The 17,227-nt window shown below is 49.0% G+C and overlaps 1 protein-coding gene across 2 annotated transcripts in view; it reads right to left on the minus strand.

The window, feature by feature from the left end:
• SPOCD1 (SPOC domain containing 1) overlaps positions 1-17,227 on the minus strand; it is a 1,145,204-nt gene that overhangs the window by 835,603 nt on the left and 292,374 nt on the right. For both annotated transcript variants that reach the window (XM_086958641.1, XM_086958642.1), the window contains exon 5: positions 16,358-16,502. In XM_086958641.1, coding sequence (XP_086814767.1) covers positions 16,358-16,502 — 145 coding nt within the window. The remainder of the gene's footprint in view (positions 1-16,357; positions 16,503-17,227) is intronic.

Raw genomic sequence — 17,227 nt, forward strand, 5'->3', positions numbered from 1 at the left:
CATATTGCCCTTAAGGGCCCGGATACAGCGTCCGACGTTCCCACCTAGCATGTCCGCCTCTTCGTGGTAGATGTGTACCCCTAGGTATTCCAAGCAGCTGGGCTCCCATCTAAGGGAGGGCCGGAGAAAGGGCTGGATCTCGTGTTTACGGAGGGGAAACAGGCAGGTCTTGGCCCAGTTAACCTTCAAGCCAGAGAGTTCCCCAAAACGCGCAAGGAGCCTTTCTGCCCCCGACAGTGCCTCATCAGCATCCTCTAAGAAGAGAAGAAGGTCATCCGCGTATAGTGATATAAAATGATGGGCACCATTGTGGGCCAGGCCCTCATAGTAGATGCCCTTCCTTGCCATTGCCGCCAAAGGTTCCACTGCCAAGGCAAACAGCAGCGGAGACAGCGCACAGCCCTGTCTGGTGCCACGAAGTACTTCGAATTGGTCCGACACCAGGGTGCCCACTCTTACCCTCGCCTTCGCCTCAGTATATAATACCTTCGTCCATCGAATGTAGCCCTCTCCAAGCCCAAAGCATTGCAGCACCTTATAAAGATACTCCCACTCTAGGCTATCGAAAGCCTTCTCTATATCCACTGCCAGTACCAAAGGGGCCTTTGCCTCCGGCAGTGGGCTGCTCAACAGGCGAGTCAATCTCCTAATATTGTGGCTGGTATTTCGCTTGGGAATGAATCCGGATTGGTCATTATGGACCAGTGTCTGCATGTGTTGTAATAACCTGTTTGCTAGCACCGTGCTCAGGATCTTATAGTCAGTGGTCAGCATTGACAGGGGTCGGTAGGACGCAGCATTCGTACTCTCTCTCCGCGGTTTCAATAAGGGGACCATTAACGCTTCGCGCATTGAGCCTGGCAGACGTCCCTGAAGCTTAGCCTCAGCATAAACAATTTGAAGCCGCGGGCCTAGTTGATCGAGGTACCGCCCATAAAACTCAATCGGTAAGCCGTCCAGGCCCGGGGTCTTGTTCCGGGCCATTCGCTTCACCGCTCCTCTAATTTCTGTTAATTCTATCGGGCCTCCCAAGGCTTTCGCTTGGTCCCGGTCTAATTCAGTTATTGTATGTTTTTTTTCCTTGTTATATCTTATGGAAAATCGGATTGTTTCACCCCTGATAGCAGCTTTGAGTGTGTCCCAAACCACATCTAATGATGTACTGCCAATATTATCTTCCAGGAATTCTGGTATTCATTTTTCCATCATTTGGCAGTATTTTTCGTTCATTAATAGTGTCCTTTCAAATGTCCAATTAGCCTGATCTTGCTGTATTCTATCAATATCTATTGTTAAAAGTAAGGGGTTATGATCCGAAAACACCATAGGGAGTTTTTCCAGGTGGCACTTTGTTATATTAGTATTTGAAACTAGCATATAATCCAATCTTGAAAATGTTTGATGGGGATGTGAAAAATAGGTGTATCCCGTATTTTGGGGGAACTTATATTGCCATAAATCTATTAATCCCTGTGTTTTACATAGTGTTACAAATTCCCCAAACACCCTAGGTTTCCTACCATTATATTTGAAATTTTGATCATAGGTCCAATCTGATGGTAGGTTTAGATTAAAGTCCCCGCACATAACAATCGGTAGTGGCCAGTCGGATCATTTGCTGGTGATAAACTCCAAGAGATCTGGATCGTCAGTAACATATCCATAAATGGAGCAGATAGTTATGCGTTTCCCAGCCCCATGGATGCATTCGGCGATCACCCATCTCCCGAATTTATCTGCAGCAGTGCGGGGATATTTAATTTCTTTATCTGATGCCAGGATAGCAACACCGCGGGTTTTAGTAGCTTGTGTTGTGGCTGTGATCAATGTGTACCCCAAAGTTTGTAATAGTTTTTTTTCCCGTCCTTCTATATGCGTCTCTTGGAGGCAAATGATATTGGCTCCGATTGATCGAAGAGCTATAGCTACATTTTGCCTTTTACGTATATCATTTAATCCACAGATATTAGTGGAAACAATTTTTAGTGTGGCCATCGAAATTTTGGATTTTTTTCCGAGTATTCTGGCTGTCTAAGTTGTATTTGTGGCTTTGACGAAAAGTTACTAGTATGTGTAATTTTATCGGTAGTTAGTAATGTAAGCTGGGTGAGCCCCGCCCCCTCCCCCCCACACCCCTCTCCCTTTTCATCCCTCCCAGTTCAAGGTGAGGAAGCCCCCCACCCCCCCCTTACTTGAGGCGTCTTGGGTCATGGTTCCCCCAAGTGTGTGTGTCTGGGCGGTCCGGTCTTCCCTGCCCTCTCCGAGACCCAGCACCTATACCTTAAATGGCCCAATATACTAGTAGGTAAGTTCTTTTACAAATATACAACTATTTATTCCTACTCTATTTAAATTCAGTTCAAAAGTATGAAAAAGAGATGGAAAAGCATAGGGTAAAGAATTACATTATTCGGTTTACATCCATCTCCCGCCCAATTATTTTTGAGAAGTCATTAAGTCCTTTAAGTTTAACATCATATCGGACATTTGTAGTCTCTGTCTTTAATTACACTTTAGGATTAGTTGTGATTTTCGGGGAGCAATGAGAGCCAATCTCGGTAAGTTCTTTCAAATATGCCTCTGCCAGGATTTCACTTGTAAAGCTTCTAGTAGATCCCTTATAGATGATTTTCAGACGTGAAGGGTTTTGTAGAAATACGGTGGCACCTATTTTTTCAAAAGGGGCGAAAAGTTGTCGCAGCTTCCACCGGCGTTCTACTGTCGCATGAGCAAAGTCAGGGCGTGCGAAGAAGCTGATACCTTTAAATTCTCTTTTGCTAGTTGGTCTGGCAATATCGTAACTAATTTCTCTCAAAAGAAAGTTCCCAAAGTGGACCAGCATAGCTCTTGGATATTTGTTTCCCTTATGTGAATATTTCGGGGCTGTCAGGGGAAAGCGATGAGCCCGTTGAATCTCTCTCTCTAGATCCCACGATTGTATTTCTGGGAGGGCTGTCTTTAAGAGTTCCGATATGAACCCTTTTGGATCGTTTCCTTCGGCTCCTTCTGGAATTCCCAGGATTCGTAAGTTGTTTCTCCTTCCTCTATTTTCCAAATCTTCCACTTTGGTCATTAGATCGTCAATTATGCCTGACTGTTGCTTTTCCTTGGTTTGTAGATTGAGTACATCTGACTCGAGATTCTCTGTACGGGTTTCGATTGATTTCATTCTGTCCACTATTTCTGAACAAGTATTGTCGATTTTTTGAATGGAGCCCTGTAGTTTTTGAATTGCAGCATGATTGCGTTGATTATCTGTTTTCAAATCCGCATGAAAGTGCTTTATAGACTTGAGGACATCGCTCAAGGATGTTTCTGAATGGTTTTCTAATCTCGTATTCTCTTTATCCATGCTTTCGGTTCCTCCTTCTTCGTTGGTCGATTGTTTATGATTGGGTCTCCCATCTAATTTAGGAGTTGAGTTTTTCTTTGTATGTCTTTTCTTAACCTTGATTTGCTCAGGATTGCTACCCTGATCAGTGGTTTCATCATAGATTGGTCGTTGCGTTCTCCTATATTTTGTCTTCCTATTATCACCTCTTTTTTCGGGAGTGTTGTCTTGCCTTGACTTATTTGTTTCCTTCTCGTCAGGGTGGTCTGGGGCAGCTATGGTGGTAGCATCCGGTTCTTGATCATCGCTCGTTCCATTACTCTCTGTTGTATCACCGGAAATTGATAGTCCAGTTTCATATATATCAGAATCCCCATCATCAGCAGATTCTTCGTTTGACGTCCCTGAGCGACAAGGTTGTATTATCGTGCAAGACTGTTCTGGTTCTGGTTCCAAATTGTCTTTGCTCGTAGGTGTTGCCTTAGTAGATTCATTATCATGAGACGGATGTTGTAAGATCACATCTTCTAATGCTACCACTATATCGATACCATTACTGACATGTTTTGCTTTGATTCCTTTTCCGGGAGGGAGGTCGTTTGCAGGCTCTTCACGGTTTAGGTCTAATTCAAGACTTTGAGTATCTGACAAAGTACTTTGGGGTTTTACATTTTTCCCTCCTACGTTTGAATTTTCCTGAATTTCCCGAGGAAGTGGGCTGAATATAGTAGAGATCCTAGGTTGATTTGCCCCTTGTTGTCCAGTAATTTTAGCTGCTACTTTTAGATCTTTGATGGTTTGTAGGCGTTTTGCTTTTTTAGCCATAAGTTCTAACTGCTCATCGGTATTAGTGTCATTATTATCTTCATTGTCTTCCTTAGTATCACTGTTCATGCAGTTATTTAATTTTTTATGTCTTTTTATTTCGCTTATCGATTCCTTTATTTTTTCTTTTTTTTCTTTTTCTTTCTCATTTTCGTTTTGACTTGTGCATTTAGTCTTATTTTTTTCCTTGCTTTCTTTACTTTTTTGTTTTTCATGACTTTCTTTCCTGATTTTATCTATCTTGTCCGTTTTATCTTCTTGCGCTTTGGATCCTCTTGTCTCAATTCTTCTATGTATACTATTGTTATAGATTGGTTTCTGTGAGCCAATCCCTGTATCTTGCTTCGGGATGTCTTCTCTGTCCTCTATACCTGTGTTTTTTAAGGTTACCTCACCTTGATTGGTATGTGCCTCTGTCATTTCTGACGCTTTCTGGATTTTGGTTATCTCCTTCTCCTTCTCAGAACTAGTTTGATCCATCATTTTGTTGGCAAGAGGTGCAGTTGTTATCTCTCTTATCTCTCTTATTTCTCTTGTTGTTTTCTTTCTTATCTTTGATTGTCTGTTGTTGCTTGCAATTGCGATTTCTATGGCTACTTCAGGTCGATTCAAACCAGGTGCTATTCCAGTCCTGCGAGTTATTGCAGTAGTTGTAGGGCTTATAGAGGTTATAGTTTTCGACCGTAATGCTGCACGCGCTGTTTGTGTCTTAGCCGATGAGAGAAAAAATATTGCTAATCGTATCTGTATTACATTTTTTGTCAGGTTTGTCATGGGAGAGGTTTCTGAAAGCTATTGACCACTTCACCGTTTTTCTTCCGTCGCAGTTTCTATGTCCTTGGCACTGCCCCTTAGAATCCTTAGGTGCCTTGTGAACTTGTTTGTCCTGTTGTCCTGTTGCCTTGTGATTTGCTGTTTGTTGTCTGTTTATTTGTTTATTTGTTATTTGTTGTTATTTGTTATTGTTGTTTTTTTTTTTTTTTTGCTGTCCTTGCTTGTTCTTGCTTGTCCTTGTTTCTTTATTCGATAAGCCCCTTAGGTGCCCCTTAGGTGCCCTTTAGGTGCCTTAGGTGCCTTAGGTGCCTTAGGTGCCTTGTTGCCCTATTGCTTGCCGTTTGCTGTTGCTTTGCTGTTGCTTTGGTGTTATTTACTGTGTTTTATTTATTATTTTGTATATTATTTTGCGTTTCCTTCAGTAACTATTACACTGCTACAACAGATCGGTTTCTTTCATGACCCTTCCTAGCGCAAGCGCACGCACAAGCCGTTTATCGCGGTAGCAGTGGTTTGCTGTTTGACATTTCCCCCCCCAGATATTCCTTTTTTTTTCACAGGACTGCAGGAGATTAAGGCAGGAATTAAGGCAAATATGGCAGGTATAGGTCCGGTATGGCTTTCGTTTTTTTTTTCCCCCAGGTGCGGGCGTAGATGAGCGTTGCCTAGCAACAGAAAGCGTGAGACCTTAACCCCCGCGCATCACTGGTGCGCAGATGACATTTTTGGCAATCCAAACCCTGTACGGCACACCGAACAATGGTGAAGACAGAGGCAGAGGCAGAGGCAGCAAACAAGATGATGAGAAGGCTACGATAATCGGAGATAGGGAGCAGAAGGCAGCAGACAGCGGGCAGATGGGAGAAACAACGATGAGCAGACGATAAGAGCGCACAGGCAAACACAAGGTTGAAAGGTTGAAAGGCAGATGGGGACCGGCACAACGTTCACACTCGGTGTTGGTTAACTCACGTTTTTCTGTTGTCTGTCTGTTTGTCTGTCACACCCCTCTGCAATCCACTGCCAGGATTATAGTCCGTTTATTTTCTGCTTTATTTTTTCCGCTTTATTTTCCCAGCACAGTCCTCGAACACCCAGATCCCTCACTCGCTCTGAAGCCCTGAAGCCGAGTCCAATCTTATCCAAGTTACAATCCAATCGCCAAATGACTTCATGACTACAATACATAGTGACTTCCTCACTTTCCCAAGGCCTCATTGATCCATCTATGTGTAGACCGGCAGGCAGGAGGCAGGCAAGCATGCGTGTAGCAGGTGAGCAGGCCTTAACTTTGGCAGACTTTTCCCATAGCTAGAGCCTCGGAGCTGGTGAGCAGTCGACCTCTCACTCAGACGCCATCTTGCCTTTTGGAGTTTTTACGGAAAAAAGGTTCTGTGTGAAAAAGCACGACTGAGTTAATCTAGTGTCTTGCGTTAGATTATCGCCTTACAAAACGTTGGGCGCCATGTAGTGTAGTTCCTACATTCCCAATAGGCTCTGCGCATTGGAATAATATAAACAGTAGTGTAGACGTAGGACTGAGGTCGACTAGGTCTCTACTGACTACATTACACTTAATTAGTTCTGCTAGCTAGGTCAGAGGTCACTAGAAACTTTCTCGAATGTTCAGGAAAGAGTTAACTCTCCGGATTTAGACAAGAAGGGATTAGCTTCTGACAACCATACAAACATGACAACTTTGCTCCCTCAGAAAAGAGTGTATCTCTAGAGTCGTGTGAAAACAATAGGCAGCTATTTCACTCAGTCAACCGTGCATACTTAGTTTCACCAGAGTGCAGAGAAATAGAGACTGGCGTTTTCAATAAAAGGTGGTATTTATTGAGCAGTCTTCTTTCTCATGCAAGAGAAATGAATTGCCACAATTGCAATACTTATCATTTTTTTTTTTTAAATGATTTTTATTGCAGAACCAAACATAGGATATGTCAATCACATAAGTATCATCAGCGTGAAATCCTCCCTCTCGGTTTGAGGTCCCCAACAGGTATACACAGCCGTTCAGCCCACAACCCGGAGGTCGGGCGGCGTAGTCGCAAAGCAATACAGTCTGCACTGTCGGCGGGCAGTATACAGCGCATGTGGGGGGTTCCACTGTCTGCTTTTCAGTTTTTAGTCCTAACCCCCTCCCCCCCTGTAGTGCCTACAACTGTAACTCCCAACTACACTACAGGTGAAGGAACCCCCCCCCCCCATCTCCTCATCCCTCCCTCCCCCCAAGTGTCATCAATCGTTCCCGGTCATGGATTGGGTCCGTATGATTGCAATCAGATGGTCCTAGGTACCTAATGTGTGTGTGTGACTGGTGGTGGTGCTGGTGCCTCCTGAACAGCAGTAGTGTCGGGCGTCACATCTCGTTCATCCTCCTCGTCATCTAGTGTGCTGTCGCGTAGTGCCTGTACCAAAATTTCCCACTCCATAGCCGCCTCCAGGGCCCGCTCGTCTGCTCTTCTATGCGCCAACTGATACCTAAGCGTGCTCTCGCTCGATGCCCATTTCAAAAATTCCGCAAGCCATCGCCGATGTGTCGGGCTCGTTTTCGATTTCCACCCCCTCGTTAATTCCCGTTTGGCTAATAGGAGGCCCAAGTCGACGAACCTGCTCGACATCTTATTTTTAGGTGTGTGCGGAAACCAGTGGAGAATGCTGACAGCAGTGGTATAATGAAGGTCTCTGTCTGCGGCCTCATTCAAGGTGTCGCCGACATCTCTCCAATAATCTTGTAGGTGGGGGCACTCTCTGAGCATGTGAAGCAGATCCGCCCCCAATGCATTACAGCGTGGGCAAGCGGCTTCCTCTGCCCCGAAATATTTCTGAATGTTGCCCGGGGTGAGGTAGGCTCTGTGGAGAATATAAAAATGGATGAGCTGGAAACGTGCATTTCTCGTGCTCTTCCTAGCCCGACCCACCAGTTGTGTCCACGTGGCGTCTGGGATCTCCATTTGTAAATCTGATTCCCATTTGGCCTTCAGAGCAGTCAGTGGTTGCAGCGTTTCCCTCAACATTCTCGAATATAAGCACGTAACCGCCTTATAGACGCCTGCCGACACCATCGTGTATTGGCAGGCCTGGGCTGTCGGTGGCTCCGCTAGGCCCATGCCCCAGTGTCCCTGTATGGCTCGCACTACTGCCGCATGCAATAAATAGTCACCTCGTGGAAGGTCAAAGCGTTCCTGTAGCACTTGATACGGGAGCAATGCTCCATCCTCGAACAAATCCCCCACCACCTGGAGCCCCGCTTCTTCCCAGCCCTGTAGATGGGACCAGTCGCCCCCGTGCGGGAGCGCCGTCACCATGCCGAGAGGGATCTCAGGCGCATATGGGGACTTAATCCCTGCGCGCCTCGCCGAGCGATTCCAGCACAGGCGGAGAGTTCTCTCCTCCAAGGACAGGTCTCTTAGCGACAATCTCTGTCGCAGGGCAATGAAGGCAAGCACATGACGGGGGATGCCACCGTCTCGGTCTTGTTCGGGGCCGCGGTATGCCCTCGCAATTTCTTGCGTTAGGGTCTGAAGCTGGGCAGCTAAATAATAAAGCTCGAAATCCGGGACAGCCAGGCCTCCCTCGTCCTTTGGGCGGAGCAGCGTGGGCAGTGCCACTCTTCGCCGTCCCGCACCCCACAAAAAGGAGATGATCATTGAGCGCAGTTGCCGAAAAGTCGCGGCAGGGACCCAAACAGGCAAGGTCCGAAAATAATACAGCAATCGGGGCAATGCTATCATCTTAAGCAGCGATATGCGGCCCGTCATCGATAGTGGGAGAGTAGCCCAGAAGGACATATTGCCCTTAAGGGCCCGGATACAGCGTCCGACGTTCCCACCTAGCATGTCCGCCTCTTCGTGGTAGATGTGTACCCCTAGGTATTCCAAGCAGCTGGGCTCCCATCTAAGGGAGGGCCGGAGAAAGGGCTGGATCTCGTGTTTACGGAGGGGAAACAGGCAGGTCTTGGCCCAGTTAACCTTCAAGCCAGAGAGTTCCCCAAAACGCGCAAGGAGCCTTTCTGCCCCCGACAGTGCCTCATCAGCATCCTCTAAGAAGAGAAGAAGGTCATCCGCGTATAGTGATATAAAATGATGGGCACCATTGTGGGCCAGGCCCTCATAGTAGATGCCCTTCCTTGCCATTGCCGCCAAAGGTTCCACTGCCAAGGCAAACAGCAGCGGAGACAGCGCACAGCCCTGTCTGGTGCCACGAAGTACTTCGAATTGGTCCGACACCAGGGTGCCCACTCTTACCCTCGCCTTCGCCTCAGTATATAATACCTTCGTCCATCGAATGTAGCCCTCTCCAAGCCCAAAGCATTGCAGCACCTTATAAAGATACTCCCACTCTAGGCTATCGAAAGCCTTCTCTATATCCACTGCCAGTACCAAAGGGGCCTTTGCCTCCGGCAGTGGGCTGCTCAACAGGCGAGTCAATCTCCTAATATTGTGGCTGGTATTTCGCTTGGGAATGAATCCGGATTGGTCATTATGGACCAGTGTCTGCATGTGTTGTAATAACCTGTTTGCTAGCACCGTGCTCAGGATCTTATAGTCAGTGGTCAGCATTGACAGGGGTCGGTAGGACGCAGCATTCGTACTCTCTCTCCGCGGTTTCAATAAGGGGACCATTAACGCTTCGCGCATTGAGCCTGGCAGACGTCCCTGAAGCTTAGCCTCAGCATAAACAATTTGAAGCCGCGGGCCTAGTTGATCGAGGTACCGCCCATAAAACTCAATCGGTAAGCCGTCCAGGCCCGGGGTCTTGTTCCGGGCCATTCGCTTCACCGCTCCTCTAATTTCTGTTAATTCTATCGGGCCTCCCAAGGCTTTCGCTTGGTCCCGGTCTAGCTGCGGTAGCTGCAAGCCCTCCAGAAAAGCGGTCGTATCCCTCCCCTTATCACCGAGATCGCTCTTATACAGTTGTTCATAATAGGCCCTGAAACAATTTAGGATCGCCGATTGCGTGGTGTGCATGCTACCCTCCCCCTCTGAGATGGCCAGAATCGGGTGGCTGCGCCCAGAGGGGTTGGCAAGCCAGGCCAGCAGTGTCCCTGCCTTGTCCCCTTCAGCGTGCGTTTTCACCAAGTACGCCTTATAGTCGTAGCTGCGAAGGCGTTCTAGTTCTATCGCCACTGCCTCCCTTGCCGCACAGAGGGCTTCCTGGAGGTCAGGCCTATCTGGGCGCATCTGCTCGATCTCACGCAGTTTGCGTTCCGCCCTACTCAAGTCGTCTAGCAGTGTTTTACGGGCCCCCGCGAATTTCCCAATACAATGCCCGCGGATGACTACCTTAAGGGCGTCCCATTCCGTGGCTCTGGAGGCGGTGGAACCTTCATTCGTCGCAAAATATTGCTCGATTCTCTCCCCCAACGCCTCGCGGAACGGTGGGTCATCCAGTGTATCCGGTCGGAGCTGCCAGGTCGGGACCTTAGAGATTTCATTCATCCAGTCAAGCGATAGTAACAGTGGGTTGTGATCTGAAATCGTGCGAGCTAGGTATTCGGTGTGGGTTACTGCAGGGAGTACGAGCGGCGAGCACAAGAAGGCGTCTATACGGACGTGGAGGTCGTGGAGGCCAGAGTGGAATGAGTAATCTCGCTCAAGTGGGTGTTGCATGCGCCAAGCGTCAGTTAATTCCCATTGTCCCTGCCAGTCTAATCTGCATTTCGCTAGTCTGCGTACTGGGGATGAGTGTAACGGAGGGTGCGACCTATCTAGGTCAACATCTATGATCGAATTTAAGTGTCCCCCCAACAGAACGGGGCCTGCAAGATAACTAGCCAGTTCCCCAGAGAGCCGCGCATAATATGCAGCCTGGTCTACATTGGGTGCATACGCGCTGCAAAGCACTATGTGGCGCCCTCTAAGGGTGCCTTCCACCGCCACAAATCTCCCCTCCGGGTCCACCACCTGCCGAGAGACCTGGAACGGGGTGCCCGCTCTGATCCAGATCATGGCTCCTCTAGCGAAGGCCGAATATGTAGTGTTAAACAAGTGTCCCCTCCATCTACGCTGCAGTGCTATTCCCTCCTGTTTCGTCAGGTGTGTCTCCTGCAGTAGCGCAATGTGAACCCCCCTGCGAACTAGGTAGGCGTGAATCTTGTGTCGCCTGGTCATGGTGTGCAGCCCCCTCACATTCCACGTCACACACTTTATCACTCCTGTATTAGTCATTATCCCATGCAGTGTGGTACAATGCCCTAAAACCATATTCCCGGTTACTCATGATGACACAATCCCTCCACCCCGCAACAACAACCCCCCCCCCCCCTCCCGCAACTATGTCCTTGGCTACCCCAACTGCCTCGGGCTCCCCACCCTCTCCCAGAACAGGACCTAACTGTGCTAGAGTTGCTCCCATCCAAACCATGTGCGGGCAACCGCGCCCTCCTTCCCACCTAATCTGCAGTCTGCACTACGGAGGCCTTATGGGCCCTAAGAGGCGCGGGTTGGCTACAGGTGTTTGAAGCTCGGTCCCCGTCCCCCGCCCTCCAAAGCAAGGGCATTACTCACAGCATTAACGTCCAAGAACTGCCAGCTCCGGTCATCAGGGCAGTCAAAGTCCAAGAACCAAAGGGTAGCACTGGGTCGGCAGAGCGCTCCTAGCCTTCAACAATCTCCCCCGAGGTTTGCGGTGTGACCTCCGGGCCTCTCACGCCACCAAATTCCGACAGTTCCGTTTCAGAGTCCGTTGCCCGGGCCTCTGAGCCCGAGGCCCTCTCCGATTGAGTCAATACAGCTCCTGATACCTCAATTACCGCCTGTAGCGCGGCCTTCCGTTCACTCTCCGTCTGCGAGACCGTCGGCCCCCCAGTCCTGCGTTGGCGGCCTCGCACTCTACGAGATCTTCGCGGTGGCTGCTGTAACCGTTCCCCCTCTTCTCTCATGCGTGCTCCATCCGTTCCGGCTTTGTACGTGTCCCACCAGGCCCAGGCATCCGCCGAGGTAGGAAAGAACAGGGATTTCTCATCCACTACCACCCTTAGCCTGGCCGGAAAGAGTAGCGAGTACTGCAGGCCTTCTGTTCTCAGTTCCTTTTTGATGGACAAGAAAGAGGCTCGTAATTTCTGGGTCTCGAAGGTATAATCCGGGAACAGCGTCACTCTACAATTGTCTACTTGGAAGGGGCCCGCTGTTCTCGCTCTCTGCAGCAACCAGTCCCTGTCCTTGTAATGCAATAGTTTGATCACTATTGGTCGGGGTGATAGTCCTGGCTTGGGCGGTGTAGCTGGTACTCGGTGCGCCCTTTCAATGGTGAAGAAAGGAGAGAGGCCTTCGGGCGCCACCTCCGTTTGTAACCAAGTGGTTAGATAGTCCACAATGTCAGGCCCCTCTTTTTTTTCCGGAAGGCCCACAAGGCGCACATTGTTGCGCCTACTGCGATTTTCTGCATCCTCCGCTCGCCTCTCGAGGGCCTGTATCCGGTCCAGAGCATCTGTTAGACGGCCTTCCACGGATTTTTGCGCTGGTACCAGCTCTTTCAGGGTTAGTTCTGTATTCTTGACCCTATCCGATAATTTTCCATGATCCGCGCGCAGTAGTCCAAGGCTCGAGGCCACCTGTGCTATGTCCTGGTGCAGGGCATCCTTTGTGGCGGTGATGGCTTCTAATATCCGGTCCTGCAGCTGCTGGAGGTCCGGCGGGGTCGGCAATGTGTCGTCGGGAGCTTCCGAACCAGCGCCCCCCTCTCCCTTCGGGCCTCTAGGCTTTCCCATTTTGTCTCGTTACTCCTGGGCCAGGGCAACACAGGGGCGGGTGGTACTCGCCCCAGTGAGGAAAGCAGCTCCCAGTCAGTAGGGGCCGGTGGGCCGGCGGATTCCGGGTTAATGGCCGGTTCTCGGTCAGGGCCGCTGATCCAGTGCAGCACCCAGCAGCCCGGTCCTCCCTTTTTCTTGCTGTTCACCACCGGGCAGCTCTCAGCGCCTCACATCAGTGTGATCTGCAAGGCCTCGAGGGAACAACAATTCCGCAAGCTGGTGTCTGCAGGGGGGCCACGCAGTGTAGTGTCCAAGGCGTGCGCGCTTGTGCCCACTACTCAGTAGTCGCTGTGCGCCAGTTCAGGGGGCTCGGTCCAGGTGGGTTCTCCCAATGTCACACTCCCAAGTGCTGAATCTCTGCAGGCCCCGCCAAGCCCGGAACCCTCCAGCAGCTGCCAAGGGGCAGACGTACACCACCGGGCCCTCGGCGCTCCACAGACGCGGCTCTCTCGATGGGGCAGGTTCAAGGATAGCAGCTGGGCGCCCCCTTCCCACCCGGTGAGGCTCCTCTTCTCCGGGTCCGGTCTGCACAGCTGCACCGGCGGCCCCAGAATCTTCAGCTCACCAGGCAGCAGCAGAGGGCCAGCAGCCCCGCGATCATATGTCTCTGCAATCCCCGGCCCCGGGGTGCTGCGCCGGTGGGCTTCACTCTCAGCCCGATCTAAAGTGCACCCGCGGCCCCTTCCGCCTCCGGCCGCTCCGGGCTGCAGAAGGTCCAGGCCTCGGTACAGAAGGCAGGCAAGCGGTGGGGGAGCAGCGTCGTTCTCAGACCCAGTGGCCGGGTACAGGGGCCACCCAGCGTCGCTGCAAGCGGGGCCGCCACTCGCAGCCGGCAATCCCCGCAGCTCAGTGTGGTCAGTTGAGCAGGGGCAGGCGGGGAGAGCAGCTCAGCTCGTCACTGTGTGGCCTCGGACGCTGCAGGCCGCCGGAGCCGGGGAGTCTATTTGTCCTTCCCTCGGGCGGGGGGAGGGGCTCCGCCGAGGTCGCAGAGTGGCGACAAGCACAATTCCGGGGCAAGGGTCCCAGCGGCGGCCGCCCGCTCTCCCGGTCAACTCTAAGCGCCGGAACAGCCCCCGCTGGCAGACTCCAGGAAAGAGTGGGCCGGCTGGAGACTCAAGGTCGTATTTTAGGTCCCGGGATCGTCGCCATTCTGCAGGTCAGCGGCCCGGAGCTCCGCCGCCAGTGCGTCCCTTCTCCAGCGGTGACAGGAAGTCTTCCCCTCGACCAGAGTAGACACAGGAGCTTCCTTCGGAATCCCCCCGAGTTTCGGCGGGGAGTCCCAGTGCCACACCAGGATAATAGGGCGGATTAGCGGGCAGGGGGGTCGGGAGCCTCGTTAGGCTGCGACCATCTTTGCCAGCTACAAGCCCCGCCTCTCATTGCAATACTTATCATGAAGTAAAGTGCGTACAGTAAAAGTAGTATTATGAAATAATACTGTAAAAGCATAGATATGGTTTCTTAGCCATATGATACTTTAAAATAGATAAAATATATACATACATAAAAACATTGACTAACATACTCAACTGGTGCTTCTAACTACGCCTACCCCGGTGTACCTGACCTAAGCCTAATACTTGAGAAGGAGTAAGTAAGTAGCAGTTTAAGTTAAGTTGGTTAAGATTGTTTTTGCCAAGAATCTGAATCAAGAATTCTCTTAAGGGTTTAGTCAGCTCCGTACCTTGGTAATAGAATGTGGGAGGTCTGGTATTTCTTTCTTCAGGACTCGATCTCCCAGCAACCCGCAAGGGTGACCCGCAAGGGTGACTCGGGAACACCGGAGCTGGATTTTCTTGGCGTGAGAAAAAGCAGCTTCAAAGGGGAGGGGCAGCTTCCGTGGGCTCTCGCATCAGCTGGGCTCTCGGGCAAGTAGATAGCCGCTGTGCTCCAAACCACTGTGTGTTTGCTTAAGGCAACTGTTGATATATTTTTACCTGAAAGGTGCCGAGTTTGACGTAAGGTTGGACATAAGACGTCACTAAGAACTAACAGTTCTTTCTGGACTCCAGGAGTTCTTGTACAAATCAAAACAAAAGCAGGGGGGGATTTCCCGGGCTGCCGGAGGCTTGGTTTGTTTAAAGAATGTGTTGTGCTTTCTAGGAGTCGATGGGAGTAGCCGAGCTGTGCTTTGGACTGCATGGGCTATTACTGAATATGGATATGATTCTTATGCCTTTATAAGGATATTATTAATTATAACCACATAAGGGCATGAATCGGGAATATCGAATTAGGGTGCTAGATAGAAATACAACAAAATAGAGAACACATTAAATAAGAAAGAACTAACTTAAGATCTCACTGAGGCATAATGAAAGGAGTGGGAGGATATTTATTTGTAAGTCCTTTACTAAATCTTAAAACTAGGGGTGGGTGGAATTTGTGTAGTCGCGCTACGCAAAGCTCAGCGAAACTGTAAAAAATCTCTGCGAGCAAGCAAAAGTTCAGCAAACGTGGATTTGCTAGTTCCACCCCTTCACGATGCTTTTTTCCTGTTCGCAAACGCTCTTTGCGTGCTCGGATAGAAATATCTCGTGAACACGCATTCTGAAAGCGCAAACAAGGGAAAAATTCCGCAAAGCCACGGATCGCGGAATTTTTGGCCATTCCTTGTTTTCTGCAGAGCGCGAAATTACCCAAATTCCGCAAGCAAAACAGAATTTACAGCCCAGGCCTACTTAAAACTATAAGAGACTTAAATAGAGAAGGTTGATCTGGTAAACAGATAAATGCTGAAAAGACAGACAAGTAACCCTTAACTATGGCAACTGCACAGCCTTGCTGTGCCAAAGAAAGAACAAAACATAAAATATCCGACAAGTGAGCCTTTAAAGGATCTATAGTATTATCATTACAATACTTAACAAATTTAGACCAACTGCCAGCATAAACAGATTTACTGGATTATCTTCTAGACGATAAAATAACATCCACCACATCAAAGGTACGTGGAAAAGAACTCAAGTTGCCCCTTTCAATCTCTAGGCATGCAGGTGCAGGCTCTGGAGATGAGGGTGTAGAATCTGCCTCTGTCACTACAAGGTGAGATCTGCACTGAGAGGGAGAAAGAGTGGAGGGTATAGTGAGAGGTGAAGAAGGTCTCAGTACCACACACTTCGCTGCCAAACTGGGGCTATTAATAGACATGACCCTGGACAAGAGGAACCTGAATCAAAGGTAAGCGAGGGACGAGTAAAACATGGTACAGAAGTACAACAGTCGCTGGGCAAATAAATATAGGCAGCCTCAAGTTATTCTATGCTACTTTCAGGTCAAGGCGCTAGGGCAATGTAATTTCTGTGGTGGGGTTTCCTGTCAAAGGGTCATGGATGCCGTCACTTCTGGTATGCTGCCTGTCACATTACGCAAACCACTTGCATGTTTGAATTTGATGGCCAGTATATTACTGTACTAATAAGCTGCATCATTCCTCCTGTAGTTCATATACGGCCACGTGTTGTCGCAAATTAATCAATTTGCAGCTTTAAATTCTCGTACCTGTGTATGTGAAGGGGGTGTTTCTAACCCCACAAAATACAAATTCCTATTACAGCTAAACAAAAGACAAGAGGAGAAAGGACAGTGAGACAGGTACAACAATGTTAGAGAATGAGCAAGATGACAAAGGTGCAGAACAATGGTAAAAGTAAGCTAGGCACACATACCTGTGGCTTCTTCACTTACAATAGGTCTTGGCTTTGACTGCTTTCTTAAAATACTACCACCATATGGCTTAAAAAGACTTCTCATGTGTGTTGCCTCCTCAGTCCAGTGAATCATTTTCTGCTCCTCCTCATTTTCCTCATTCTCCTTGGAAATTAAGATGAGGGTCCAAGACATTCAAAGACAAATAAACAGGGAAAACATTAGAAGGGGAAACAGAGTCAAGAAAAGCATGGTTATTTTTTGCAGTTTAGTGCCCTAGAAAATATTTTACTTGGACTCCAAGGCAGCAAATGTTTCAAACATTTTCAAAGGTAAGGAAATGACAAATTACATATATAATCCCAGTCACAGACCCAAGCATCTAACATCACCCCTATAGTAGACCTTTTGCCGGCCGGACTTCGGACAGTCCCCCCCCCTGATTCATGAGCATGTATGACTCGAGCCCTACCCAGAATGTAGCAGCTGGAAGGCCCCTATCATGTGGCATGACATGAGATACAGTGTTTCCCGGTTAAATTCCACCCAGTTTCTTTCTTTTTTTCCAGTTCAAATCATTACCTGGCACAGGGCTGACAATGAGAGCGAGCGCCCGACTTTCAGTACAGCACATAAACTACGTTGCATGGACTCTGACCCAGCCTCACACGCTCATCAATGTCTATACTGTCACTCTCAATTTGGATCAGAGGGGCATATTCTAAAACGTCAATCTAATCCATGGCAAGTTGTATCATCAATAAAATATAAGGCCTATGTAACATTGATACTACTGTACTGTACATTAAACAAAATGCCAATAAAAATGATTAAAAAATAAAATAAAAATAGTGGACCATTTGCCAAGGATGGTGTTATAACTTACCTTC

This window comes from Lissotriton vulgaris, chromosome 2_1, assembly GCF_964263255.1.
Source record: "Lissotriton vulgaris chromosome 2_1, aLisVul1.2, whole genome shotgun sequence".
Classification (NCBI taxonomy): domain Eukaryota; kingdom Metazoa; phylum Chordata; class Amphibia; order Caudata; family Salamandridae; genus Lissotriton; species Lissotriton vulgaris.